Below are 27985 nucleotides of genomic sequence, written 5' to 3'. Positions count from 1 at the left end.
CTAATCTGGATCTTCCAACGTGGCATTTGGACACCACAGTTTTCCAGACTGAGTGGAAGGAAGATCACTGAGGATTTCAGAATCACTTTGACAAAGCTCTGCTCATCTCCCTTCTGCCCAAACATATTATTACCTGCCTGCAAAGTTCCTATGAAYACTGAATTTAGAAGAAGAGGGAGTGAGCCAAATGTTAAAACTCAATGATGGAAGGAAAGCCTGCAAAGATATTCCCAAGTTTACACTGATTTTTCCACACAAACAAGAAAACATTGCATTTGTGTGTTAAAAGTTCTTTTTTTAGAAAAACCAAAACTCTTGATGGGATGACCTTGGTCCTCTTCCTGCAATTCCCAAGCAGCAGAATGCCCGAGGACCAAAGCCACCTCAGTACCACGGAGAGGCAGGTTGCAGCTATCCAGTACTGCTCATGTATGTGATGGATCCCACCTTCTGCCAATTCACCCCCAGTCACAGAGCATCACCACCACAACCTGACACTGTCAGGAACCCCCACAGARCATCCTGCTTCCCAAAACACATTCCAGCTCAAAGGAACCACAAACCATCGCTCTGAACTTTTCCTAGTGAAGAAACAGTTGTGGAAAAGCAAAAGGCAGTAAGGCAAAAGTTGTCACAAATGAGGAAAWTCTCGTTTTGCTTTGTGAAGGTGGAGAAACAAGCCTGGTTAGCCCAGAGCCTTTTATATCACTCATCCCACAAGAGAAAGATGAAGGAATAGCATGGACAGACATCTGGTCTAGTGGTTAAGGGGAAGGGTCTCAATTGTAGAGGTCTTGGCTCAGTTCATCAGTTTGACCCCCTCACACAGGCAAAACATCCATAAAATGAATAAACATGCAGGATAATCTGGGGAGGGCCATGGGAGCAGCCAGGAGGTAAAAGCAATCACAGTGCCTGGAGTGATGCTCCAAACACACCAAAGACTCTTCAAGTAATGGCTCAGAACCAGAAGGACTCCAAGGGAGCCTCCTGCCAACCACCTGACCTGCAGGGTCACCACGGTCCAGTTGATACTGGTCTAAGAGGGGCTCCTGCTTTGGAGAGYTGTTTGCAGTAACTAAAAGGGACACTGAGCTGTTCAAGAAGCAAAACGTGGCAAGCTGCCTGCTTTGTCAAAAATCACACCTAGTTTATAGCTCATGGTTACAAACTAGGGAAAACAATGTGAGGAGGTAAAAGATGGAGAAGACATTTTTGCTTGCAGTCCACGGAGTTGAGAAAAACAACAGTTTTGGGGAATTCTGCACTATCTGTTAATTCTGATGGAAGAAAGACTGTGTGTGACATGGTAGGATGGATGCTCAGAGAAAGGGCWGCCTGCAAAGGATGCAGTTTTCAAAATAACATGCAAAACCATGCAAAGGATTTCAAAAGCACCCCTGCTACACACAATGGCTGTCCTCAGGTTCCCTCTGCTGTATTCCTCACCACATGCTTGGGCACACCAGGCTGAGCTTCTTGTAGTTACAGCCCATCCCAGCTTTCAGGTGGGAAGCACATCCCCAGAAATCCCCCTTTTTTTCCCTTAGCACAGAAAACTTCTTCCACTGAAGCTGCTTTGCTGTTTGCTGACCAGGAGGGACTGTGGCCACAGTGAGAGCTCCCTGGAGATGTGACCGATCACTTCAGTCCTGCTGACACTAAAATACAGTGGCATAGGCATCAATCCTGGGAAAAGGCCAAGCTCACCAGCCCCTTGAGCCCAGAGCCAAGCAAGCCCTTCCCAATGCACAGCACAAAGCAAATCGTGTGGCTTCATGAGAAAAGTTTCAAACCCTAGCATTTTCCTTCTCTGCTGATCTTGCCACTGTTACTATGAGAAGCCAAATCGATCCTGTGCCTGTGCCATCAGCCCCACTTGGCTGCTCTAACTAGCTGGGAAGATCTGTGAGCAGGCTTGCACAAAGCTCWACTCTGCAGCCCCCACCTCCCCTGAGGGTCCTTTGTAAGCAGCCCCCATCATCACCTACCCAGCAGAGGAGACCTGAAASGCAGCTYTTACTTGGTGAACCTAAGTCACCCCTCACAGCTCTGGGGCATTTGTGCAATGTCTCCAGAGTATTGTCACTGCTGACACTCCCAGACTGGGATCYGCTTCTCAAGCCCTACCCTGATGCTATGGAGCCATTTGTGGCCATCCCAACAGCTCCCACCACCACTTCCCCACCCCAAAGCAGGGATGGCAGTTCTGGAGCAGCACAGGCAGGGGAGCCTGTCACATCTGCACACGGGGAGGAGCCTGGAACCACCAAAATTCTGGTGCAGTGACATGGTCAGTAATGCTGTGCTTACAGTGGTTATAGCCCATCCTAGTTCTGGGATGCAAAGCACATCCCTAAAAATTTTTCCCCTCCTTTTTTCTCCCCCCCTTAGCACAGTAAACTCAAGCTTCTGAATTTTTTTTTGAAGGACGCAAGGTGTGTAACAGGTCACAGACATAACAGAGCCACAAGAACTACAAACCCTGCACGGCAGGCACTGGGCTTGCTGAGAACAGGGAAAGGACAATTCCAGGGGTAAACCCTTGATGTCATCAGGAAAGTGAGCCCTTGGCGTCATCAGGAGGATGGCAGCCCTTGGGGGAAACCTCACAGCTTCCCAGCCCTCATGGAAAACTGCTGTCTGGCATCTCTTTGGCGAGGAGCTGGTGGGCAGCACACCGTGAGTCAGAGCTATCCTGCTTCCAACCGCACATGACTCACTCCAGCTTTGCTGCAAAGGCACCACTGAGTCTGACTAAACCCGCTCAGAATCTGTGTATACATAATTTTTAAATACATATACACCCCCACACATGTATGTGCACGCATGGACGTGCACGCACAGACACACCGAGTGATTTCTTCTCTTTCTGTACACAAGTGAGAGAAAGGAAACGCTCTGGAATTAATAAATARCTATGAACAACCAAGCTCCTGGGCTACAGAAAGAGCTCTTCTCCCCACGTGGCTCCTTAATTTGTGCATTCCTTGAGGCTCTGAGCTATGCTCCGAGCCCACAGGGCCTCCCCTGTTTCTGGCACGAGACCCCGTGGCACAGCTCACAGGGTGGGACAGCCAGCACAACGTTCCCTTTCCTCCACACGGGGTGGGGGACACCTCCTCGTGGATGGGGGGAACGCCTGGAGGGAGGAACTGGGCYGTTCCTCACTGAGTGTGTGCACACCTCCAGCACAGAGCAGACCTCTGGCAGGGTGCCCACTGGGTGCCAGCGTGGAGCTCAGCCCGTGTACTGCTGCTGGTAGCGCAGGTTGAGCTCCCGCAGCTCCCGCTCCCGCACGCGCCGCGATTTGTTGGATTTGGTGGAGCGGCTGGAGCGGGTGGATTGCGCTGACTTGGTGCTCTGGCAGCGGGAGGATGCCCTCTTGAGAAGGTTYTGCGAGATGGAACGGTGCAGGTTCTTCATGGAGGAGGAGGCTGCCATGCTGACCACCCACGGGTGCTTCAGGGCCTGGAGGGCCGTCATCCTGTCACTGGGGTCCACCGTGAGCAGACGGTCGATGAAATCCTTGGCCAGGTTGGACACGCTGGGCCAGGGCTGAAATACAAAAGAGGTGATTGGAATGAAACATTTTGGCACAGYTTTACTGATTAATGAATTCCTCCATGTCTGTGAGGTGCTTTGGGGCATTCTGCTGCTTCCCTTCTCTCTTTTATCCTCAAATCTTCCAAGCTATACAGTAACCAAAGTTGCCCAAGGAGAATGAGACACAACTACTTCACATCAGGGGAAGARGCTGAATTAGTGGGAAATGTCTGCAGGGATATGGGTGCAGAGCAGATCCCTCCAGCAGTTGGGATCAGGCACTCTGTAGCTGACYCTGTCTCCCAGTATTTCCAGAGGCCTGGAAAATATAAATATCCTCCCAGCACACCCAAGAATGGCCATAACAACTTAGGAGTCAAACACCTAGAGCCACAAATATTGAACTGTTTCATTTCTGGCAAAATAGTTTATTTGCACTAAGGTGGGAAGTGAGAACATTTCCTTCAGTGTGAGGTGAAGACTGGGCTGTGAACAAAGCTGGGAAGAAAAATGTGGCAAAATCCACTGTAAGGGTAGAGAGGAGGAGGCAGCATAGCGAGCAGAAAACCCCAAGTGGTGAATGGAGCTGGGCAAGAGCAGGTTTCTGCAATCACTTGGTATTTTGTGGGGTCTCACCCCTCATGAAACCACCAATTCTGAATTTTTCTGGTCTGTGGAGCTCACATGCCAAGCTACATTAAGAAAAAACCTGAGCAGATTCCTGCAATGAATATTTCGATACAATAAYGGTGACATATGCGTAACCCACCATGTGCAGTTAAAAAAGCAAAAGTCTGCTATTCTGTGTCTCATTCTTCTCTTCATTGGGTGAGGAAGAAAAGCATTAAAGTAGACTATTTTAAAAATCAGGGTTCACCAACTGTACAGCCAGAAATAATGYACTTTTCTTGTGCAAAAGGTCTAAAAAAGGTATGTCCTGATTTTTTTGAGGTTTGTAATTCACTGGTACCGAAAGCCATTTTCTTTTCAAAAGGTTCAAAGATACCAGTAAGAGAGCATGTCCCCACGAGGATTTTTTAATGAAAAGGAGAATGGTGTAAGAGTTACAGCACYGCTCCCAGCCCATGGCCTGTCAGTGAAAGGTGAACTTGAGCTTTAGCTGAGGAACTGGCTGTGAGGGGGATCAGGGTACCACAGTCTTATTTTACAATGACTAAAACAGTCTGGCTTACTCAGCTCAAGTGGGATACAYGATCACTGCCAGTAACTGTGCAAGRGAAGAGACTGAAAATGATATGAATTACTTGGTATAAAGAAAATACTGCTACATGAATAAAAAACCTATAAATGTTCCTGAACATATTCAGAATAGAAATGGAAATACTCAGTGCTCAGGGAGGAAGCACAGCCTTCTCCTGYGGATCAGACACCACTGCAGTGCTTGAAACCAAGACAAAATCTGCTCCACTCCACATTTCAAGAACTAAATCTGCTAATAAAAAAAATTCTTAACATTCAAGGCTTTTTATCATAGAATCATTAAGGCTGGAAAACACCTCAAAGGTCATCAAGTCCAGCCATTAACCTGTCACCACCATGTTCATCACTAAACCATGTCCCCAAGTGTCACATCCACAGGCCTTTTGAACACTTTCATGAATGGTAATTCCACCACTGCCCCAGGCAGCCTGTTCCAATGCCTGACCCTGCCTTTAGTGAAGAACTTTTTCCTGTTATCCAATCTAAACCTCCCCTGGCACAACTTCAGGCCTTTTCATCTTGCCCTGTCTACTGCTTTCAATTAATTAATGTAATATAATGTAATATAATGTAATATAATGTAATATAATGTAATATAATGTAATATAATGTAACATGATATGATATGATATAATAATACAATTAGTTTGTCACAACCTGCCTTAAATGACTTTTTCTTAACTGATGAAACACACCTTGGCAATGAATAGTAAGAAAAAAAAGTGCTTTTTAGAACTGAACAGAGACGATTTTTGATCAGAGACTCAAGAAAGTGTTTGCTTATAAAGGAGGTAAATAAATTAGCAAAAATCCCTTTCAAAATTTATCAAATAAAAACTACAAAAAAGGTTCAATTGTAACTGAAGACACCAAGMTGTTTTGCAGAATGATGGACTATTGAGGAGCTCAGCCTTCATGGTATTCTCAACAATAGAATCAAAAAGTTGTATCTGCCCTACCATGGGGGAAYATAAATCACAAGCCTACAGATTTCCTAGCAGACTTTGGATAAGGTATTTCATTTGTTAAGTAACAGCAACGGGAATCAACTAGCAGGATTTAATCTTCATTGGTATAATCTCAGCTAATCCCAGGTGGTACCATATGTCAACTGGCAGCACATCACCTTCCCTTCAYACTGGGCATCTCCAGCTACAGACCTCTGGGTTCTCTCTTCCACTGATGGACAGATACAAACGAAATCTGGGAAATAAGAAGTTTTGCCTCCACTTTTCTAAGCTTGCCTTGAGAAGTTTTGAAAGTTTTCTGTAGCTTTTTTTTTATGACTCACTTTCAGCTATTCATTCAGTAAAAATCTCAAACTCATCATTACCTGGCTAATTTCCACCAATCCAAATTCTTACTTTCCTTCTCCTCTCAGCAGCCAGAACTCCTCCTGTTCTGTTTCCTTCACAGAGGACTCATTTTCCACTTCCAAACAATCCCAATGGGACATCCAAGATATTGATGCATCTATTAAATTTAYCAACCTTAACTCCAAGTGACAGCAAATGCAGGTGACAATTTGCTCTGTGCAGGAACTTTTCAAGAACTGGTCAACTACTACCATCTTCATTTCTGTTACTAGCAAYTGAAATGACTTAAGATACCCTGAAAGAGCTTTAGTTCCCCTCAGATGGAGAAAACACATTCACACAACTCTAACTTCATTGTTTTTCCTGGGTATTTCTTCCCCTTTTACCTTTCTGAATGGGGTCTCTCACAGAAATAGAATCACAGCCGCCATCCTCTCATTTTCACCTAAGTCCAATGACATGCAAGAAATGCTCAAAGGAAAAGTACTTGAGAACTGACACAACAGTACTTGGAATACACCTTCAGGACATGCAGGAGAGCATTATTTCCTCTTGCAGGTGTAAGTAACTACACAAACCTGGAATTTGAGGCAACACAAGAGCTATTTTGCTGTCCAGATGCACTCAAATTTCAGTCAAATGAGATTCTGGTGAGTGAAATGAAACTCTGAACGCTAAGAACAATAGTGCTTCAATCTTTTCAAGTCTTATTAAAAGATGGCAAATGTGATGATTTGGAATTTAAAGAAATCTCTGATATCTGAGGAGCCAGGAACTGTGATACAAACCCAGCCTAAACCTTGAGAGGCCCATCCAGTTTAATGAATCCTAAAGGAGAACAAACTCCTAACAAGAGCACATTGGATTTCTCATTATTCCAATTACTCYAGTTTCACCACAAATGTTGAATATGGAGTACCTGCAATTAGATTTTTCTTCTGGTCAGCAAACACAAATCAGTTTATTGATCTGTTTACACAGCTGGAGGTTTGATTTGCTGCACCACATGCATCTTTTTTATTCCACTGAAGCTTTTTCTTTAGTAATACGTAAGGCTACATTCTACTGATGCCATTTGCAAACCCAGTCCCTGGAGAAATGCATCCACTCTCCAGAAAAACTTGCACCAGTTGACAAAACAGCAGTTTTAACTTAGCAAAATCCCATTAACCTTCCCAATTAATACAGCAGCAGAGAGTTGTGTAGGAGCTGAGGAAGGTTGACACTGGTGTGTTTGGGGAAGACATGAGTGCAGGACATGAGGTGTGTTCACATAACAGGATTGAAGCAATCCAGAGGAAATTCTGCCCCTCTGCTTCCCTGAGGAGAGATWGAGAATGGCTTGGAAGGAAAATGCTCCCATCAAGTGACCATGAAACATTGAATCAGCTAAACCCTATCAGACAGCCTTGCCTTTAATCTCAGTGCTGCAATGACAAACCCTGCTYTTTTGTGGCATAACAATACCACAAAAATGAAGTCACCAATACTTGTTCACCTTCTTAGAGGGACCTTCTGCTCCTCCAAAAAATCATTTCAAACATGATGCAGTTTGAGCACAACTTCTGTGCTGCTCCCTTTGTTAGACTGTGTTCCTTCAGAAGGASTAAGTTCTGCTTCTCTTTCTGCAGAGAAACACACAATGGCTTGGATTGAAAGGGACCCTAAAGATCATCTAGTGCCAAATGGACAGGGACACCTTCCACTAGACCAGGTTGTTCCAAGCTCTGTCCAACCTGCCCTGAACTTCCAGGGATAGGGCAGCCACAGCTTCTCTGGGCAACCTCTGCTGAGGCCTCACCACCTGCACATACTGTTAAAAAAAAGGTGGAATAGCCATATTTTGAGCTGAACCTGAGCAGTACCAGCTCAATGACAACAGAGACCTCACCAACAGGTGAYCAGCTTTTCTAACTGCAATCATCTYCTCTRTCTGGRATACCTGGTGTAGTGTCCACTTCAAAAACCTCTTTTCTCATGAACAATCCCTGGATACAGACTCATTTAACACTGGAGACTATTGGCTTCATACTGGAAGGAGGACTAAACATCCTCTGGAAAGTAATGTCTGCAACTCTAGAACTTAGCACAGYGACTAAAAACACGATTCAGCAGAATTTAAAAGAAAAATAAAACACGGGGAGCAGAAGAGCTGCGTAAAGCTCCTGCAGAAGGAGCTTCTGGCTAGTTGTGTCCAAATAAAAGAAGGAACAATCATCTGACTTCCAAGCTCTGCTTTTACTCCTGACAGTACCCACTCAAGGGTACATACTGATTTCCCAATTCCTACCCAAATAAAATGTCATTTTCAGAAGAAGAACGACAATGTTGATGAGAAAGGTGAGGGAAAGGCCTGGATCTCCCTTGCCAGACAGTCTTTACAAAAAAATGAAGCACAAAACATGTTATCACAGCTGCAAAGGATCRCTCTTGGGCCAAAAATACTGTATCSCAGTCCCACTGACTCCTAAGATGAGTCTGACTGAGCTCTGTGGAAGCCTCAAAGCACCAAAGAGACTGAGGAGCCCTACAGCAGCAAAGGTTCTGATAGGGTTCTCCTACACAAAASCATCAGATGTCTACTTTGAAGTTTCACAAGATAAAACAGATTTAATGGGAATAAGCCTGTCCCAAAAATAGACTGCGTTTCATGCATCCACTCGGTCAGAGGGAACTGCCTTCACATCGTGCCCTTGTCACCATCAGCAGCAACAATCCACATCACAGGAGATAAACACATTTCTGTTGTCATTCCCACTTTGATGCTGCACTCCCCATCGTGCCAGCACACACAGTTTGGTTTGTGCAACAAAGTCAGCCAAATCAGGGAGTTTCTGTTAATTTTTCAGCTGGGGTTTTCAGCCCAGCCATTCCTTGGCATGACTCACCAGATGGCTGCAGAAGTAGCTACATTGGCCCAAGTGAGCGACTGGAACAGAGTCCAGAATTAGCAGCACTTCAACCAAGTATGAAACCCATCCCACAGCCTGTCTTACAGCCTTAATGACAATGGGAGAAACTCCCATGGTAGRGTTGTGGCTCTGGTCCTTCAGGAATGCCAGCTGCTGCTTCTGAGGATGCACCAGCACTCCCTAAAAGCATCTCCTGGACTTCTAAGCTGCATAAAACATGGGGCGCATCACCCATATGCAGTTCCATCCCTGCATGATAACAAACTCAAGGGAAACCAGCCTCCTTTACAATGCCTTAAAGAGCTCTCAAGTGTGTTATGTTTTATTCAGACTCAGGCTCTGCGCCTGGAGGAGGAGGAGGAGGAGGAGAAGAAAGAGATCCTCCTCTGAGTGTCACTTAGGCTGGGTGATTGCGTGCAGCGCTCTGCTCTCTGTGATTAAATCCCTTCACCACCCCTGCTTGTTATTCACATCAGCATAAAAGCTATTGAGGCGCCGGCCACGCCGGCGTGCAGGGAACAAACAACGTGTTGTTCTGTGGTTTGAACAACCAGCCCACCTCTCTCCCCTGCAGCTGATGTGAGCACGGACCTGGCGAGTGCACAGAGAGCTCCCAACATGTTCAGAAACAAAACCCTGACCTGTGTGACTGCTGTGGATCTCCTCTTCCAACTGGATGGACCTAGGCAGGGGTGGCAGCCAACACTCCAGAGGCAGAGCAGCTTTCTTTTGGATACCAGAGCAGAGTCCCTGAATTGTACTCTGCCTGCCATGGGAGCTGCTGTAAAGCAGTCACCGAAACCTGCACTGCAAACAAGTTAACAACTTAAATTTATTTTCTTTTCACAAAAAATGACTCAAACTAACACATATGCAKCGTGCTGAAGGCAGGCTACATCTCTCCAGCTTCTATCATTTTTCAGAAAGCTACATCTTAAAATTCTGATGGTTTTGGTGGCAGACAAATGACATACTGTTAGTTTTGAAAGGGAAATCAACTGGACTTAAGACTTGGACAAAGCCTCAAAGAGGACAAAGCCTCAAAGAGGATAAATCCTCAACTGGAAAAAGGTTCTAAGAGGCCTTTCCCAACCTTAATGATTTTAAGAAGGTCCCCAAGAACTCTCTTCATTGCATTACCCATTCATGCATGATGCAGCAGTTTTGCCTAATTTAGGAGATTCCCACATGACATCAGAAAACAGAAAGCGTCAACTCAAAAGGARCAGACTGAGGACATCAACTGTGACACATGACATGGCAAACCAGCCTAGGACTGCATTGGGACTCCAGTAACATCAGGTTTGCACTGTCCTGGGCATAATTCAACCCCCAAATAATTGCAATGAGGTGATCAAAACCAACCGGTTCAAAAGAGCTGGAACAGAAAGTTTCCAACTAAACGATGCAACGTGCTAAAGTCTGCGCAGGGCAGATTCCCAAGCATTCAGCATTAATTTGTTGATGTGGGGAGGAGGAATAAAGGAAGGATGAAAGAGGAAAATACAACAGCCCTTTAATAATCCAGAGCATTATAAGTATGCRCAGCCATCTGGTGCTGTGAACTTCCATAACCCAGCTTTTCGAATGGAAATAGCCAGCCCATTTTCCCTSTACAGGCACTGAGTATTCAGCTGGAATCATGCACTAAAATTACAGCAGCTACAAAAACAATAAATACAAAGCTTTTCTCTCCAGCCAGGGGCGGCTCTTCTAAGTSCAATGCTTAGGGAATAGCTGTTAAAATGGGGTAATACCACATTTCAGCTTGGATCGCTTTATGTCTCTTAAAAATGTGTCAGCAAGTTACAGCCACGCACAGAGCACTTTAACCACTACCTTGACTGAAAAATTGTTTATTGAGGATGCTCAGGGTTAAGAGCCCTGGAATTTGAAGGATTCGGGTGAAAAGATGAGATCACAAAGTATACAGTGCTGGAGATTGCCATGAAGAAAGGAAGAGTCAGAAATTTCCAAAGGCATTGCTACAGCAGCAGCTCACACCAGTATTTGCTGTAACTAAACTGGAAAGTGCCTTTCCCCATCTGCTCCTAACAACTGGGTATGCTGACATCTTCAGTGCTTTTATTCTCAAAAAACTCAAATTTGAGCTGAATGATGTTCTCTCACTCTGAATTATTACTTTRAGAGAGTATTGGCTGTGAACTGGAGCTGAAGTCAATACGTGTTTCTACGTACTAATTCAGAGTAGAAGTTTAATTAAGAAATGGTGGTTCCTGACAGGGAGGAAAGATCTTCCCCAGGGAGGAAGAATATCTTTCATCACGCTGATTAGTGCAGTGGTGGGGGGATGAACAGATAAGCTTATAACCTCCCACGTACACACAACCCCCTCCTGCAAGCTCCAAGCTGTTGGTGAGCAAGCCCTGGGTGCTTACGAGGGAATGAACAAGGGGGAGTAAATCCTAAGACAGTCTTAGCTGCCACTCCAASCCTGCCCTGCTCCCCGGCTGGCACCAGCTCTTCTCTGCTGCTCTGGACAGCTCCTTTAACCTCCTCRAGMCCAAGCACAGCACATGGATGAATGSTGGAATATCCTGAGTTGGAAGGGACCCACAAGRAGCAAGATGAGGGGCTGTKCTGCAAACACCAGCAATGTCCAAGCTCCAGCTGTCCCAGTGCCTGGCATGACTCTCCTTCTTTCCTTATAGTCACTCCTTCAGTTTTAGTCAGAGTCCAACCCTGGCATGGTTTCAGAGGAGGTGAAATGATGCCTCTTTCACCTGAGCATTTCCTGAAAGCTCAGATTTATTGTTTCCCAGGTTAGGCCAGCGTGGCCCAATGCCATTCCTGGCTTTCTCTCAGAAAGCACTGTTTCCGGGAGGTAAGGTGGAAATAACCTATTTTAAAGTAAACAAACCATCAGGAGACACTCTAAGTAGGCTTGCTTGCTTTACCACAATTCAGTCCTGGGTCACTGGYTTACAATTGTATTTCCTGGCACTATTTGGGACATTTTTGTTAGAATTCAGAGCAGGACACCGTTCTGGATCCCATTCCAACACATTTCTCCTTATTTTCTTCTCAAATTTCTTTCAGCATCGCAACTATTCAGTGATGGAGACAGAGATCCTGCTGAAAAACAAAGTATGTCATTGACACTGCACCAAACTGCACATAYACAAGAAGGAAAAAGGACAAATCAAAAATCCCTAACTTAACACATTCCTGATTCTGCAGCTATAATTTTATACCAATGTGATTTTTTTCCTTGTTACATCCGATGCTGTTCTTACCTACATTGTTGGGGTATTTTCTCTCCAAAAAAGATAAAAATATTTCAGTTTGTTATGTGGAATCATACTACCTGTTGTCAAGCCTGGCCATCCCCAGGGTGAAAAAGATTACAGAGAAGATCCAGATGAGGGCTGCCAAGATAGCCAAGGGTCCTTGACATACGGCTTTCAAGAAGGGGTGGAAGGAGCTGGACTTGTTCAGCCTGACAAAGAGAAGTCTAAGGGCAATGTAACAGCACATTACACTTATTTAAAAGTGCTTACAAGGATTACAGAGCCACACAACAGATCCAAACAAGGGGTAACAAGGAGAAGCTGTGCCTTGGAAGGTCTGTAGCAGGAAATACCACAGGAAGGGTGGTGCAGCCCTGAAAAGGTCACCGGGGACATGGAGGAGTTTCAATCTTGAAGCCCTTCAAGACTCAGGCAGACAAAGTCACAGCCAACACGATCCAATGCTGGCAACACTCCTGTCTCAAGATGAATGGGATTAGAGCTCTCCAAAGGTCTCTTGTAACCAAGGTTTCTATGACTCAAGTGGTTCTCCTCCCTGCCCCCAGCCAGCACTGTCAYATCCTCTCCCCAGCAGCAGCACATCTCTCCTTCTGACATATATCCCTGTCCAGACTTCATCTCATGTGCTTAGCAGGGTCAAGTGTGCTGTGAATGGTTCAGAAATAAACATGTGCTGATCAGCTCCAGGTAATTTTGGATTGATATTCAATTACCTTTCCTGCAGGAAAGATCTGCTTTAGTTCTCCCTCCTACTGAACCACTGACTTTATAAAATCCATGGCAACTTCAGGACTTTGAGTCCTSCACATTGCTTGAACAGGGCTGACACCAACCTAAGAATTTAAATAGTTAATTCCAGAAGACTGGAAGACAGACAGCACAGTTCAATAAACTCTGCTTCCTTGGGAAATCAGGGTGAAGGCAGGGCTGCAACAGATGCCCAAGGATCATCCAATCCATCCCATGGTCCCCCAAGGATCCACCGCAGATGCATCACTCCTGACAGATGACTGCCTCACTTGTTCTGCAAAACAGCTTCAGAAATTCTCTGGATAAACATATTTTAGGAGAGGGARACACCAGTGTTGTAAAAAGTTCAGTGTGATTCTTTCTAAGTGCCATTTAAGGCTCTTGTTCGACATGTTCTGGAAAAGAGATTATTCCTTTTCCTCTTTGAAGCAGCCTTTTACATATTTGAAACTGCTATGACAACATGCTCTCTAGATCAAACAGCCAAAAATGTTTTAATCTTCCAGAGAATGTGGTTTTTTGACTCATAATTGTTTTTGTTGATCTTCTGTCAAGTCTCTCTGCTTGGCCCGTGGYGTTTTTGAAGTCTGCTGCCCAGAAGTGTCAGAGCTTCAGCTTGGCATCTGCAGCAGCCACTAAACACAGCAGGATCACACCACATGCTGCCTTTCTGTTCATACACCTCGATACATTCACCTTTTCCCACATAATAGTTTGTGGTTCATAGACAGATCCTTTTCTGAGAAGCTGACACCTTCCAATCTTCTGTTCTTCACCTATTTTTGCGCACTAAATTACGCTTATTTAAAAAAAAMCCAACTCACTACACCTGCTGCTGAATTGCTCAAATTTGATACGGCTGTCTTCACTCACTTGGGCTGGTCAACAAACTCCCAAATACCTCTGGACCTTCAGCCATTTCTAGATAACAACCATCACTACACGTTCCACTTTGCTGATGAGCCAGCAGTAAGCAAATGCTACTTTTAACACAACAGCTTTGGGGAAATACAATTTGGCCCCACGCTCTCCCTGCTTCATAGTCCATTTCCAAAGRGGGAGTTTTCAGAGACCATGGAACACTTTCATGAAAGAGATTAAGATCTCTCCAATGTCCAATCCATCCTTGCCAAGCTCCTGTGACAAACATTGGAGGTATGGGAACTCCTATAACTTTGGAAGAGGACTTTGCTATGAAATTATTTTACATTCTCAACCAAGTGTCAAGTTTTCCTTAATTTTGCAATATCACCCTCTTGAGCAAAAGAGTAGCTGAATAATGCCACCAAGAGTTTCTGAAGTTTGTAAAGCTAAAAGCAAATGAAAAAAAAAAAAGTGAAGAACTAAATAAAGAGAGGTAAAAAACTGTAACCCAGGCACTTCTATCAGCACGGATAAAACAGTATATAAAGTCTTCTGAGTCATCCCAGCTGTTATGAGAAACCTTTCTCACATCTGATACATAATCATTCTCAAAATTATCAGACTCTGAAGAAGTCCCTTAGAAATGACTCTTCAGATGCAGACAGAGGTAGAAAACACACAAATACTTTTATCAGAAAGCTCTATTCTCCCTTTTGTGAGATATAAAATCAGACTGTTTTGGTTAATCACTCAAAGTGCCTGAAAAACTGGTGCATTGGATGTGTAGGGAGTACCACAATTATGGAAGTTCACAAGCTGTAGACACACARCCAGGCAAGGGTCCACAGCAGCACTTTGGGGAACCCTGCAGGAACAGCAGGAGTCCCTTAAGAGCCACCTCCAGAACTTTCTGCCTCTCCTTGACTTGTGTGAACGGCTCTCATGTCACCAATCAACGCTAATCTGGTGCATTAGTAAAAGCTCAGTTTTCAGGAAAATCTATAAAAACATCCATTTAAAATAACAAAGGTATTGGAAAACATGCCTGGTTTTTCTGCCTTGTCACTCAGTCAGGGCAGCAGGGGGGCAAAGCAGGGGGTGCTGAGAGCAGAGCGAGCAGAGGCAGCTCATGCTCCAAACCAGGGAACTSGGATGCACCACTGCCAGTTTGAGCCACCCCTTCCAGCTCCAAACACTAACCCAGTTCCCTCTGCCTAGAGCCTCAATGCTGCAATTGCAGTCTTGTCAGATGTAGGGATTTCAGGGATTAGCTAAAGAGACTGCCAAGAAAACCTCTAGGCTTAGGAAGCACCTTTTTAGCCCTCTGGCTCAACAGGAACAGAAACTCCCCAAAAGAGTTTTTGCAGCTGAAAAGAKATTTCAGCTATGTGACATTAAAACCTTAACTTCCTACCTATGCCAAGCATCCTTCATCACATCCCAGGGCAGGAGCACACTGCAAACGCTAGGAAAGACCCAAATTCCGGTCAGAGGAAATCKGAAACATCTTTCAACACCAGATTGTTCCAAATATATCAGGTTCAATTGCCTCTCTCTAAGRCTGGGTCAATTACAGGCCACAGAGTGATTTGCAGGAAGGTACATGTTCACAGCCCTTCCTCATAGAGCTGTTTTGATGAAACAAAAGTAGCTTTTAACCCGCAGCAGAGGCAGCAGCTGGAACCACAGTCAGGTGCCAGTTCTGCAAAACCTCTAAGCCTCAGCCTGGGACTCAGAACAGTTGAGAAGATGCTGTAATTTTCTCTGGAGTGCATCACTTTTACAGCACCACCCTGAAACCTCACTTGAAAAACATTTTATAGGTGCCAGCCAGTGCTCCCTGTGCCCCTAGAATTGCACTGCTGTCCTGGTGTTGTACTCCCATACAATCATCTGGGGCCACACCACCCTCAGGTCCTCAGAATAGCAGGTCCAGCTGAAGCAGCACAAGATGTTACCCCAATCCACTCACCCCATAATTTGTGATCAACTCCCATGTGTGCCACAGCAATGAGAGAACCAGATGGGTGCTCACACCCTGCTCAAGGGCTGCATCTGGCTCAAGCCCACCTCCAGGAGCACCTGAACTTCAAACACGGACTCCAACCCCAGAGTAATCATTTCCAAGTGAGGGGAGGAGGGGACAGCTGCTGTATTTTGGGACAGGTTTCCTGCAGGTCACAGCTCTTCCCACTGCAGAACTAACACACATTCTCCCTCTCTAAACCTAGGTACTAAGCCCAMGAGCATGCAGCAGTATGTCTTGCCACTCAAAATATACCTCCACTAAGGTATGAGAAAAACAACACATCTGAGCCACAGCTGGAAATCCAAGGATTCTRTCAGCCACAGGTAAAAGAGGAAATGGCCTAGGCTATTTTTAGGCAAATGTAAAGGAATCAAAGACACCAATGGTAGCTGATAGTTCAAATCCTTTCTGTTAATAATGTGTATTCTGTACAGAGGCAGCTTAATATTCTTTTTCTACCCTACCAATGTCTCTTTATCCCTACATCTCTAATTCTGCAGAAATACTATTCCACCATTAACAGGATTTTATAGGGCYCACAGATGAAGGAATGAAAATATATGTCAAATCACAGCACTATTGTAAATCCTTTCCCCTCAGATATGGCTCTTGACTTCCTCCATTCTTGTATTATATGCCATACATTGTTCACCCCTTCCCCAAACCCAGTCTTTCACCCCAAAAATCTTAACCAAAATGCTCAGCTGCTGCCCCTCACCCTGCCTTGAACCTGCAGGTACTACTGGTATGGACAGATGCCCTAAGAAAAAAGGGCTGTGAATGAAATCACTGGRAAAAAAAMMCACTTTCTTTTTCCCCATGGAGATTCCTTCCCTGCYTTCTTTGTTTCTGGGGGCTTCAAAGCTCGGACAATTTCCACCCTGTCCTGATGACATGCACAATTCTGTGAAATATAAACTGTTAACATTGAGTGTTGCAGACTGCAGCAGTGTGGAAATGGCAGATGCATGAAGAGAAAGATCACCTCTCTCCTTGCTTACCCTGCCCTAGGATTTGGAGTTCTCCTCACTGCTGTGTTGCAACATAAGCTAAAATACATAGTAAAAAGGCATAAGCAGTGATTTTGAAAAAGGCCCTTGTGACACACCAATTCCATCAAAGGAAACAACCTTCCAAAAGACCCTTAAGAAGCAGCCAGAGTGAGAGGGAATTGACTTTCAAACGCATACATTGGTTTCAAAGCCCTTTCACTGGGAAAGGTGGTTTTTTACCTGTACATAAAAGGTTTACCGATGCAACATGCTGAATTTTTGCAGGAGTATGGTCACTGACACATGCAGGAGGATGGAGGAATTTATAAGGTTTAATTAAGGTTATCATGTTTCCGAAGATGTCCCTTCCTGCAGCRGGAGAGATCTGGACAAACACTTCAGCTCTTGGAGATGGAGCAACACAAACACACCTATCCTCACACCCCCTGAGCTGGTGCATTAAAAGAAAAGAAAGAGCAGAAGCCAAAAGAAGTCCATTTATTGGGCTGGCCTCGGTGTTCTRTGCCCAGCTCAGAGAGGAGCTTTCATCCTGTTCAAGTGCTCCAGCTCTTCAAAGGAGAGCAGAGTGCCCTTTTCAGCAGAGCCCTGTGCCTGCAGCTCGCCAACACTCTCGCTGTTCTACTTCAAAATCACCGCTTTCACACAGCCATGTGAAATGCAAAAGCACATTCCTCTGTAAATTGATGGGTTTTTACTTTTGCCAGGCAAGGGGCTCAACAATTTATATAAAAAAACAATTCTTCCCTACACAGGAAAAAAAAAAGCCAAGTCTAGTTTTTAGAAAAAAATGCCTGCATTACTCTAAGAACAGGACKATTGTAAAACACTTCTATCATCTAATGTGGCTCACAGGAAAAAACAGCTGCTGCTCTAAGTAAAAAGCTCTTTCTTCCCCCAAGAAGGCTAAAACGTGGTCCCAGAAACTTGTATGCTCATGCTAATAAGCACTGCAAATGTGTATTAAAACCTTTCCTTCAGCTTCCCTGCCCCTGTTTAGCTTGTTACACTATATTCAACAGCTTGGGCCACTCAAACTSCAGGGAAAAGAATGGAAAATTGGCCACCCTGCTGGCTTGAAATCACTCTTCTGGCACAGACATCAGAGGCCAAGGTGATGACTGTGCCCTGCAAAAGCATCTAATGGGTCTAAAGACCATCTTGGCACAGCCATGGAGGGTAACACCACGTGTCTGTGTGGCCTTCTGGGGATCCCACAAGAGAGGGGTCCTCTAGACCATCCCAGGCACAGAGCCAATGGAGAACTTCCAGAAGAATAAGGTGGCTTTGCACTGAGCTCCTCGTAGAGCAAAGAGCAGCTCTACACTGTGCAACGGTAAATCTTCAATAAAGGGGGCACCCACCAGCTTTCCTGGCTCTTGTACATATATAACTTTATCTCCCATATTAAAATATATATATAGGATCAAGGAAGCATTAGAGAACAGTGATGTTTCTCTGTTCTTGGCTATATTTTAAATTTGCTTTGAAATGTTTTCTCAAAGACATGCTCCAAATTCAGGGAAGCCAGGCTGCTTTACTGCCCATCTTAAACATGAGATGTACTACGAGGAGATCACCAGAGTTTTCCCTCTTTCAGGACAGCTGCTACCCTTCAACCAATTTAATGAGCATGTAACATATTACACAAAACTTGATGATACATAACATTAAAGGTGTGAACTGCAGGAAAAAACATGGACACAYTTCTGGGCCAAACTAAGTATAAAATAAAAAATAAAGCTAACACATTATGACATACTTGTTTTTTTTCCTAAACTGTTACTTCTTGATAAAAGTGGTTGCACTTTTGTCATCAAAACAACAAAACACTGATTTTTTTTTTTAATTACATAGGCATATGTAGTTCATTTTAAGTGACCAAAAGCACAAACAGGAAGCAATCACTCCAGGACTGGCAGCCAACCAGACCTGCCACAGMATCAATGCAAAACCTACATACAAAGCCTCACCTAAAGTTTCAGAATGCTTGTCCTACACTGAATTCTCTACACTGAAAGTGATAAGGACTATGGAGAGATTTTCTGTGATATGCAAGTATAATTTTTTTTTCTCTCCTCAGATCAGTTTCTCCAGTAAAATACAAGTATGCAGAACAGAAAGTTGAGTTGCCACTATACATTTCCATCTGCAACTTTTAGGGGAACGAGGTTACCAAGAATAATTACAGAATTCTTTTTGTTCTCTGTGCCTTTTTTTAGATTAAGTTTGTCATTTGATAGGAAATCCAACTACTGTCATCATAATTCATAATAAAATGACTGATCAGTCCCTTTGGGGCAGGATGGACGATTCAGCAACCAGCTCCCAACTGAGTCAGAAGCAGTCTGGGTTCAAGCTCTACCATATTCTCTCTCAAAAAGTTGAATAAATGCAGGAAATCAATATTAAAACTGACAAGCCTGTCACCTGTCTCCTCCACTATRTGTCACAAGGGATTTGAGGGATTACAAATCCTCCACAGTCTTTTAACCAGCCCCCACAATGAGGACAATTACAAGGATACTTTGGAAACGCTCTGCAGAGGTGCAGACATGCTTGAGTAAGGACTCATCCTGTAAGCACGCATCAGCTGCCTCGGAATGCTTTATTTTTATCTTGCTTTCTGCCAGGTAGCACAGGCACTTTGTTTGCTAATGCACTGCCTGCACTCTCCACGCTTCCTGCTCCTGCTATCAGCTGCAGGCAGGGAAAACTGCTGGGGGAGAAAGTGGTTTGTCTTTTTACTCACACAGACTGAGTTCGTTGTTATGGGAACACCATTCATGCTACTCATCCAGAGTAACTTGGTTTTCCTGTAACTAAGGGCATTCTTCCAGCCTGAATCTATCCATACAGGACCTGCAGAGTTTACTCAACACCTGCATTTAACTTGGTGCTTTAAACTTTAAGTCAGGGCAGAAGATCATTAAGATTCTGAATGTTCAAGGAGAGACAAGTAGAAATGCAGTGCACAATTTGCAAGTTAGACCTCTCCGATAGCTCAAAAATTTGTGGCTTAGGGATGTCTTTATCCATACTTGGCAMTTTTAAGTGTCATTCTCTCCATCAGTGTGTCTTCCATGAATTTGTCCAGTTGCTCCTTAAACTCAGGCAAACTTCCAGGGTCCAAAGTCCTTGTTTTYACCATCTGAAGAACTTGGTATCATCACAGACTGTGCAGCTTTGTTAGGGAACTTTGTCCCGCTTGCTTTTAGGCAGAAGGGAACAGATCTTTCAAACTTTACTGTGTTTGTCCTTCCCTATAGAACTGACCATGTATTTCAGACTTGTACTTATCAGCAAACTGCTGATCCATGCAAAGGCCACTATCACAATACAGCTGCAAAGTTCCTTCAAGAGACTTTGGTGGGGATTTTTTTTTTAAATCACTGAAAAATCTAAGTCACACAAAACCAGACGACCTCTCCACAGGCTGCTAAGTCCCTTGCAGAGCTCCTACAGACTTACAACGCCCAATGATCTTCATATATCAAGTATTGCTCTCCTAACAGCCCATTTATCAATGCATCCACTAGCCCCATTATCTAGAATAAGCTTTTTTTGGTTATTTGATTAAGGTCTGCTCCTACAGCAGCACAGACCAACCTCACCCACTGTGAGCCTGCCACAAAAACCTGATTCTGTTCTGTGAATAGGGGAACAGTCCATGAGAGAAATTATTTGCCCAGATCAGGTATCAAAATCAGAGCAATCCGTGCACCTCAGCTAAGTTTCTGAATTTAACCATGGCATACATTATCTTCCATTCCTTCCAGCAATTTTTCCAGGTGTGTAAAGCAATATAAAAGTACTGGTATTCAACAGAAGGAGAAGCTTTGAAACAGAACCAGAGTAAGCCTGTCCTAGCAGAATAATGATGGTCCGATCTTCAATTCTGCACTCTCAAATTCAAAGGAAACTAAGAATGGAATTTCAGCTTAACTTCTCAGTCAACTTTTTAAGCTACAAATCAGCTTTTTAAGCATAAATCAGTTTTAACCCTGAGATTTCAATTAAAAATTAAATTAACAATATGTCTAAACCTTCTTTTTAGTAAGTTCTAACAAAACAAGTGAAAGAGAATGATTTTGCAGCAGATGTATCCAATGCAGTGTCAATAGCACACCTAACCCTTACTCAGGGTGTTCAGGAAAAAAAGCACACCAAGTTACAAAGCCAGCTGTCCTTCCTTCCTCATCCTAGCCATTACTCGAAGCAGTTCAAAAAGTGCTGAAGAAGATACAAGAGATAATCAGAGCAGTGATGTCAGTGGTACCTGAATAACCTATTGTGGGAGACCTCTCCTACTGATCTGCTAATGGCCTCTTCAAAAAGACCTCACACTGCAGGAGCTGGGGTAAGCGGGTCCCAGTCAGAAAGCAATTACATTAGCTGGACTTGAAATCRCTTGTTTTTCCAAGAAAATGGAGCTGCTTCTCAGGTCAGCATGCATCTTGGCTATTGTTCCTCTTTCAATAAGGCTTTGTCCTCCGTGGTCAGGTTTTGGGGCCAGAGCTTTCAAAAAGCAATACTATGCACTGAGATTCAGCCAAGTCAGGGCACTGCTGCTGCCTGCCATGGTACAACTTKAAGACAGCTCCCTCCTTTCCCACTGGAACTTGTCTGAGGCACACAGCTCAAGCTGTCAGCTGTGGGCATTGTAGTTCACAGACTTCTTTCAACATTTCCTCTTTATTTCACATCCTTAACCTTCAGATTACAGAGAAGAAAAGTAGTTGCTCCCATGAAACCTCTGCTTCTGCATCCATCCAAGAGAGATGCTTTTGGCAGTGCCCCTGAGTATTCTGCTCACTCCTTCTCCAAAGAAACCAGGACTTAGGGCTCCTACCATTCCCCATTAGTCTAACAAACTTATCGATAGCCTCATTTCTGACATCTTCCCACTTCTTCCAGTGTAACACAAAAAAAGAACAATTTTCTGCAAATATAAAAAATTTGGAAGCATTTAAAAACCCAGAAGATGCTTTAAGAGTGCTGGCAAGATTGTGGGCAACACAGCAGACACCTTTAAATCTCTGGGTCACTTTGTTTTCTCCTAGAATTTATTCACAAAATGAGCARCCTCTTTACTGCATCTCCTGCCAATACTTGCCTACAGTCAAGCACTGTGCAATTTAGGGGCATAGGCTTAATTACACTGGTAAATTAAAGCATCCATTTTCCCTGGCTCTAGAGGAACAGAAAGCATTCAGGCAACAGATACAGGCTGCTGGCTGACACATATTTGCTTTCCAAGCAGTAAAACATCGACAGCTTTCCAAAACAACCACTCATGTCACACACAGTATCCATAACAGCCTCCTAAAGTAAGTAATTTGTGGTGGCATAACAAGTAGAATGCCTCAGGCTTGTGCACTGACACTTTCAGAATAYACAGTCTAATGCTTTCTCTGTGGCACATGTGCTACTTTTGCATGTACAACCTACAGGTCTCCAGTGGCCTAGCTGCAATTCACAGTATTTCTCAAAATCAGTCAGTTCTGGCACAAGGACCAGTGGACATCAAAGCAAATTACCCCAGGGAGCCTTCAAAACATGCTCAGTTCACTCTCTCCAGATTGCCTGTGGCTGCACTGAGTTAGATCAGATCCCCTCCAAATGTTAATTTTTTTGGAGGAAGGGCCCTACTCTGGTCACTCATTCTTCAAACAGAAAGCAGCCCCTGCCTTTGATTATTCACACTGCCTTTCTACACRTGCTTTTCAGCTCTGTATTTTCATCCAAAGGACACAGACCTGCATGCAACAGTCAAGGGCATGGCATGGCAAGGACATGAGAACAGCAACACTCTTTCCTCAATCAACCGGTTTTTGATCAGAAGCATCAAGATGGTATTTAGAAGTTTTTAACTTCAAATTCTTCCTTCTGAAGAGCAAGAAGCACCTTCTGGGTGCACTATCATTTACCCTCCAAGACTCCTCTTTACATACTTATCTATGAAAGCCATCCTTCAATCTTTCATTTTCTCACATACCAAGCTCAGGAGACAATGCAGCTCAATTTCTGAAATGTTTGCACCTCCAGATTGAAGAGGCAAGTGTCCCTTGCCTGCCACAGCCTCATCYTTCAGCAAAGCTATTTCCATACTACATTTGGATTTGTATCAGAAATCAGTCTAATGATATATATGCCACATTTCAAACACCCTGGYAAAAGTTTCTATTGCAAAGCCTCAAACAGCAGCTTACCACAGCCAAAGCACCCCAGCTAGAAACCCACACACATCCCAGTTCTGTTCTACAGGATRTTTCCTCTTTCTGTGCACACATTTGTAAAGGAACTTGCCGTGCTGCACTGGGAGCAGAMAGAAAATGGGAAAGGATTTTAAAAGTCAAAATCGCAGATTTTTTTACCCCTGGTAATGTTACCACCCATAGGACAGCCAGCTTCTGGTCATCTCAAAGACACACCTAGGGAGAGCTTGCTCAACTTCCCCTCACATCACTCACCTCGCCTGAGTAACTGTACTTTCCCTTCAGGATCTGCCGGTACAGGCGGGTGCGGTTGTCATCCTCAAAGGGCATCGTGCCGCTGAGGAGAATGTACGAGATCACCCCCAGCGCCCACATGTCCACGGAGTTCGTGTAGGGCTTCCTGACCAGGATCTCAGGAGCAATGTACTCSGGGGTGCCACACGTGGTTTTCATCAGGCAGTCATCTCCCTTCTTCCGCGCGCTCGCCAGCCCGAAATCCGTGATCATGATTTTGGAGTCTGTTCCCGGGTGGTAGTACAGCAGGTTYTCCGGCTTCAAGTCGCGGTGGGTGATGCCCAGGGTGTGCAGGTACCTCACCCCATCCAGCACCATCTGCAGCACGCGCGTGGCGTCCCTCTCGGTGAAGGAGCCTTTGGCGATGATGCGGTCGAAGAGCTCGCCGCCGGTGGCCAGCTCCATCACCATGTACACGCGGTCCTGGGTCTCGAACACCTCGATGAGCTGGATGATGTTGGTGTGGCGGACGCGCCGCAGGACGCTCAGCTCTGATTCACACACCTCCCGCCCCTCCCGGTACTTGGTCTCGATCATCTTGATGGCGTAGGGCTGCTTGGTGGCCTTGTGCTCCACGCGCACCACGCGGCTGAAGCTGCCCCGCCCGATCAGCGCTTTGATGTCGTACTTGGCCGTCACTCGGGGGTCAAACTTGGCGCGGTATTTGGCCACTTTGTTCTTGCGGGGCTCGGGCTGGTGGGCGGGCAGGGGGTTCCCGGGATAGGGGTTGGTGTGATGAGGAGGAGAGGGAGAGCCAGCTTTGATGACGGCCCCGCAGTCATCTTTGATGAAATGCTTGTAGATGTCACTGTGGCCTGTGTAAGGCTCGACTTTTTTAACCAGGTCTAGCTGCACATCTTTGGGGGGCTCGGGAAGCACTTTGCTTGTCCCACAGCCCATCACTGACTGGTGTTAATTCCCTATCAAGGCATGTTCCCAGGGGAGCATCAGCAGCAACCACATCTGGGGCAATTCCCACATTTGAATCTTARAAAGAGAATGAGAAGAAACAAATAAATAAAAATCAAGGCAGTAGAGGTTCAAACTGAAGAAAAAATCAAAACAGAGCCATGCTATCACAAACTGAGAATCTGGGATTTTTGCTTCTCTTTCCTCCAGAGTGTGCACAGTGCTCAGCTCCCTTCATCACAAATGAGTGAAGGCAGTGCCTAGAAACATCCAGTCATGGTCAGAACAAATGTGTCCATGGAAATCACACAGCATCTCTATTAAGGATAGCTTTTCTGCTCCCAGCTGAGCACTGAATCATTCAGGCTGGATGAGACTTCTGGAGGCCTCTTTGTCCAGACACAATTGCTTAAGAAAAATCAAATTAAGGTAAGAGTTGAGCATTTTCCTTCATTTTGTTAGATCTGCTCAACCTCCTTAAGTCAGTAGCCAGTCCAAACCTTATAGTTCTGAGTCTTCCCATAGAAGCTCCACAAAGCACCTCAGCAACTTGTTCACTTAACAGATATTCCCAATACTTTCTTTATATTGAACTTGTACAGTAACTTAAACCTCTCACTCCTTTGCTCCTGGGAATCAATGGAATAGCACAAGAAGGAAYATGGAACCAGAGGCTCACTGGTTTGAAGGTGCATTTTACCACTGAACCTGCTGCAGCCCCTGCTGAAAGGAAAATATGCACCTACCCAGAGCAGCTTTTGGTCAGAAAGTCCMTCATCCTCCAAACCCTGAGAAATCAAGGTGGGCTTTGACATCTTTCAACAACCTGACCCAGTTTTACTTTATGTCACATCTTCAGGCACCAAGTGGCACTTCTGGCTTTCCACACGGAGYTGCATGTGAGAAGTGGAACTCTTATCAGCTGTTCCAGACTAGGAGCTCTTGCTCATCACACTGTATCCCAACAAAACCAAATCAGACTTGCACTTGGGCAAGTCTKTATGTGCTGATTAAAACAATATGACTGGTCAGGAGATGGGGAAGCCACCTGTGGCTCTAGCAGACACTGGGCAGATTTGCATTTGCCCTTTTTGACTCAGAGCCCATCAACACATGCCTGAGCAGGAGGATACAGAAAACCATTAGCCTTTAAAATGTGATTTTAGGTCTTACCATCACCAGGTGTATCTCCACTCACACACCACCTCTCCAAACAACTATTCAGCATGAACAGCAATAAAGGAACCCCAGCCGGTCTTCCATCAGAAGAAACAGGTGGAGAAATAAGAAATGTTTTAAAGGGACACCTGGAAGAAGTTCAGACTCTAYATCCAACCTGGAAAGAAAACCAGGCTTTAGTTAAGATTCAATTTTATAGTTGAACATCAYCAAAGTAACTTCTCATGGGAGAGGCCATAAAGTCAAACAACTCAGCCATGCACAGACATTGCTGCAGTAGGGTGCAGACAGTAGAAATTAAAAAACACTTCACAGAAACCTTAGCTGACTTTCACCAAGCACTGCCCTGGAGGTGGGAGTCCATTTAGGCTAAAGCACCATGATAAAAAATTAACACCTCGGGCTAGTCCTGAATAATGCCTCCCACAGACAGTTTTCCCAGCATTACCAAACCTTACAGCATATTAAGTTAACAGAAAAATGGAATGAAAGCATCCATAAACAAAATGATTACAGAGTAATTCAATATGTAGAGAAGGCCTTGTGTAAAACGTCCCACCCACACATAAAACCAAAGAGAAAGATCAAATACTTGAAAATATYATATATAAATCCAGTAATGGCATTAACTGAGATCTGGCAGCAACTCCAGCAGGTCAGCTCCTCCTTGTACACTTAAATGTTGCAGTGAAGGCTACAGAATCCCAGAGCGGCATGCCAGAGTCTGAAACAAAATGCTTAACTCCATGGTAGTGCAGGAAATGCTCGTGTGTGTAATAACCATCAAGAATGTGGGGAAAGGAATTAAGACAAACGGGGCATTACAAGCTCTCCAAGCGGGAAATCACACACTTGGCAGGTGGCAAACTCTCTGAGCTACAGATGGAAGTGGTGGGAAGGAACATGGGATTTATGCTTTTCCCCATGGAGATTCAGCTCCTCGCCTGTCATCTCACTAACACATCTCAAATRTGCCTCAGTGCCTGACACAAACCCGACACAACCYGGCATTCCCAGKGCAAGCCTKYAGTGGATTTCGGAGGGGAAACTTGSGGCTGCTGCTGCACCGCAGGCAGCTATTCCAGAGCCAGGGGCTGTCCAGAATCAGCCAAATTAACCGGAATTTCCAAAACTCTGTTTTTAGAACTCATCCCAACCCACGCCGTTTGTCGCCATCCTGGAGAGGAGACCCAGGGCCGGGCCGGTCGGCAGGTTCGGCTCCAGACCTGGGAAGCACCGCGCCCACCCCACTGAGAGGGCACTCCGGGACCGGGCAAGGGTCCCTCCCCGGCCCGCCCGTCCCCGCGGCCCAGCGCCCCGGGCAGCTGGTAGGGCTGAGGCGTCGGGACCCACCGCGTCCGCCCCTCCCGGACGCACCGCCACCGCCCCGGAGGAAGGAAGGGAGGGGAAGAGAAGGGAGGGGAGGGGAGGCGGAGCCGGAGCCGGTGCCGGGCCGGGCGGTCCCGGGGGCGCCGATCCCGGACTCACCTGGGCCCGCTCCGGCCGCGCCGCGGCACCGCCTCCACACGTCATCAGCGCGCGCCGGGGCCGCCCGAGGGGCGGGGACACCGCGAGCGGCGATTGGCGGAGGGCGCGGGGGGGCGGGGCCGAGGGGCGCGCGGGGGGCGGGGGCGCTTTACCGCCCCCTGCCGGGTTCGGCGGGAGACCCCGCCCGGGATCCGCCCTCAGCCCCGACCCGCCCCGGGGCCCGCTCGCGGCTCGGGGGGTGTGCGGGGCTGAGGGGCGGCTGAGCCCGGCCTGGGGCCTCTCAGCCTCGCCTGGGCCCCTTGGCCCTCCTGGGACCCCTTAGCCTCGCCTGGGATCCTTAGCCCCGCCTGGGGCCTCTCAGCCTTCGCCGCCACCCCTCAGCCCTGCCTGGGACCCTCAGCTCTCCTGGGACCCCTCAGCCTCGCCTGGGACCCCTCAGCCCTTCTGGGACCCCTCAGCCTCGCCTGGGACCCCTCAGCCCTCCTGGGACCCCTCAGCCCTGCCTGGGACCCCTCAGCCCTGCCTGGGACCCCTCAGCCCCCTTGGGACCCCTCAGCCCTGCCTGGGACCCCTCAGCCCTGCCTGGGACCCCTCAGCCCCGCCTGGGACCCCTCAGCCCTTCTGGGACACCTCAGCCCCACCTGAGACTCAAAAAAAATCAGGTTCGTTCCTTGGTGTACAGCAAGCCAGTAATGACACACTCCAGAGAGACATCGTTTATTTCAGAGCCTGGGTGCTCAATGCTATTCCACAAATCCAGCACAACCCGCTGGATTTTCTGTGCCGTTATTTAGACAGAGAAGTTCAGGGTTAGTTATTTCCCCAGCACAGTCCCTCTGTTAGGATTCATTAGTTATTTCCATACAAATCACATAACCCCAGCTATCTTCTACTCATGCTCAGGAGWAGGATCTTCACCTGGGCAGGATCTTTTTGACCCCTAAATGTGATTTTTAGTGTTACAATGAAGATCATTC

At 45.8% G+C, this 27985-nt stretch overlaps 1 protein-coding gene across 1 annotated transcript; it reads right to left on the bottom strand.

Annotated features, from left to right (window-relative positions):
- Positions 1 to 620: 620 nt before the first annotated feature.
- PSKH1 (protein serine kinase H1) lies at positions 621 to 27064 on the bottom strand. The gene is made up of 4 exons (XM_057385454.1): positions 27009 to 27064; positions 25515 to 25677; positions 23394 to 24419; positions 621 to 3558 (listed from the first exon to the last, which is right to left on the bottom strand). Exons 3-4 carry the CDS (start codon positions 24330 to 24332, stop codon positions 3241 to 3243), a joined length of 1257 nt encoding a protein of 418 aa, XP_057241437.1. The 5' UTR covers positions 24333 to 24419; positions 25515 to 25677; positions 27009 to 27064; the 3' UTR covers positions 621 to 3240.
- Between the last annotated feature and the right edge of the window lie 921 nt (positions 27065 to 27985).

This window comes from Malurus melanocephalus, unplaced genomic scaffold (assembly GCF_030028575.1).
Source record: "Malurus melanocephalus ecotype Western Australia unplaced genomic scaffold, MMel_1.1 scaffold_827, whole genome shotgun sequence".
Classification (NCBI taxonomy): Eukaryota; Metazoa; Chordata; class Aves; order Passeriformes; family Maluridae; genus Malurus; species Malurus melanocephalus.
Note: the sequence above shows the minus strand (reverse complement) of the source record. Positions and strands in the feature narration are given on the sequence as shown.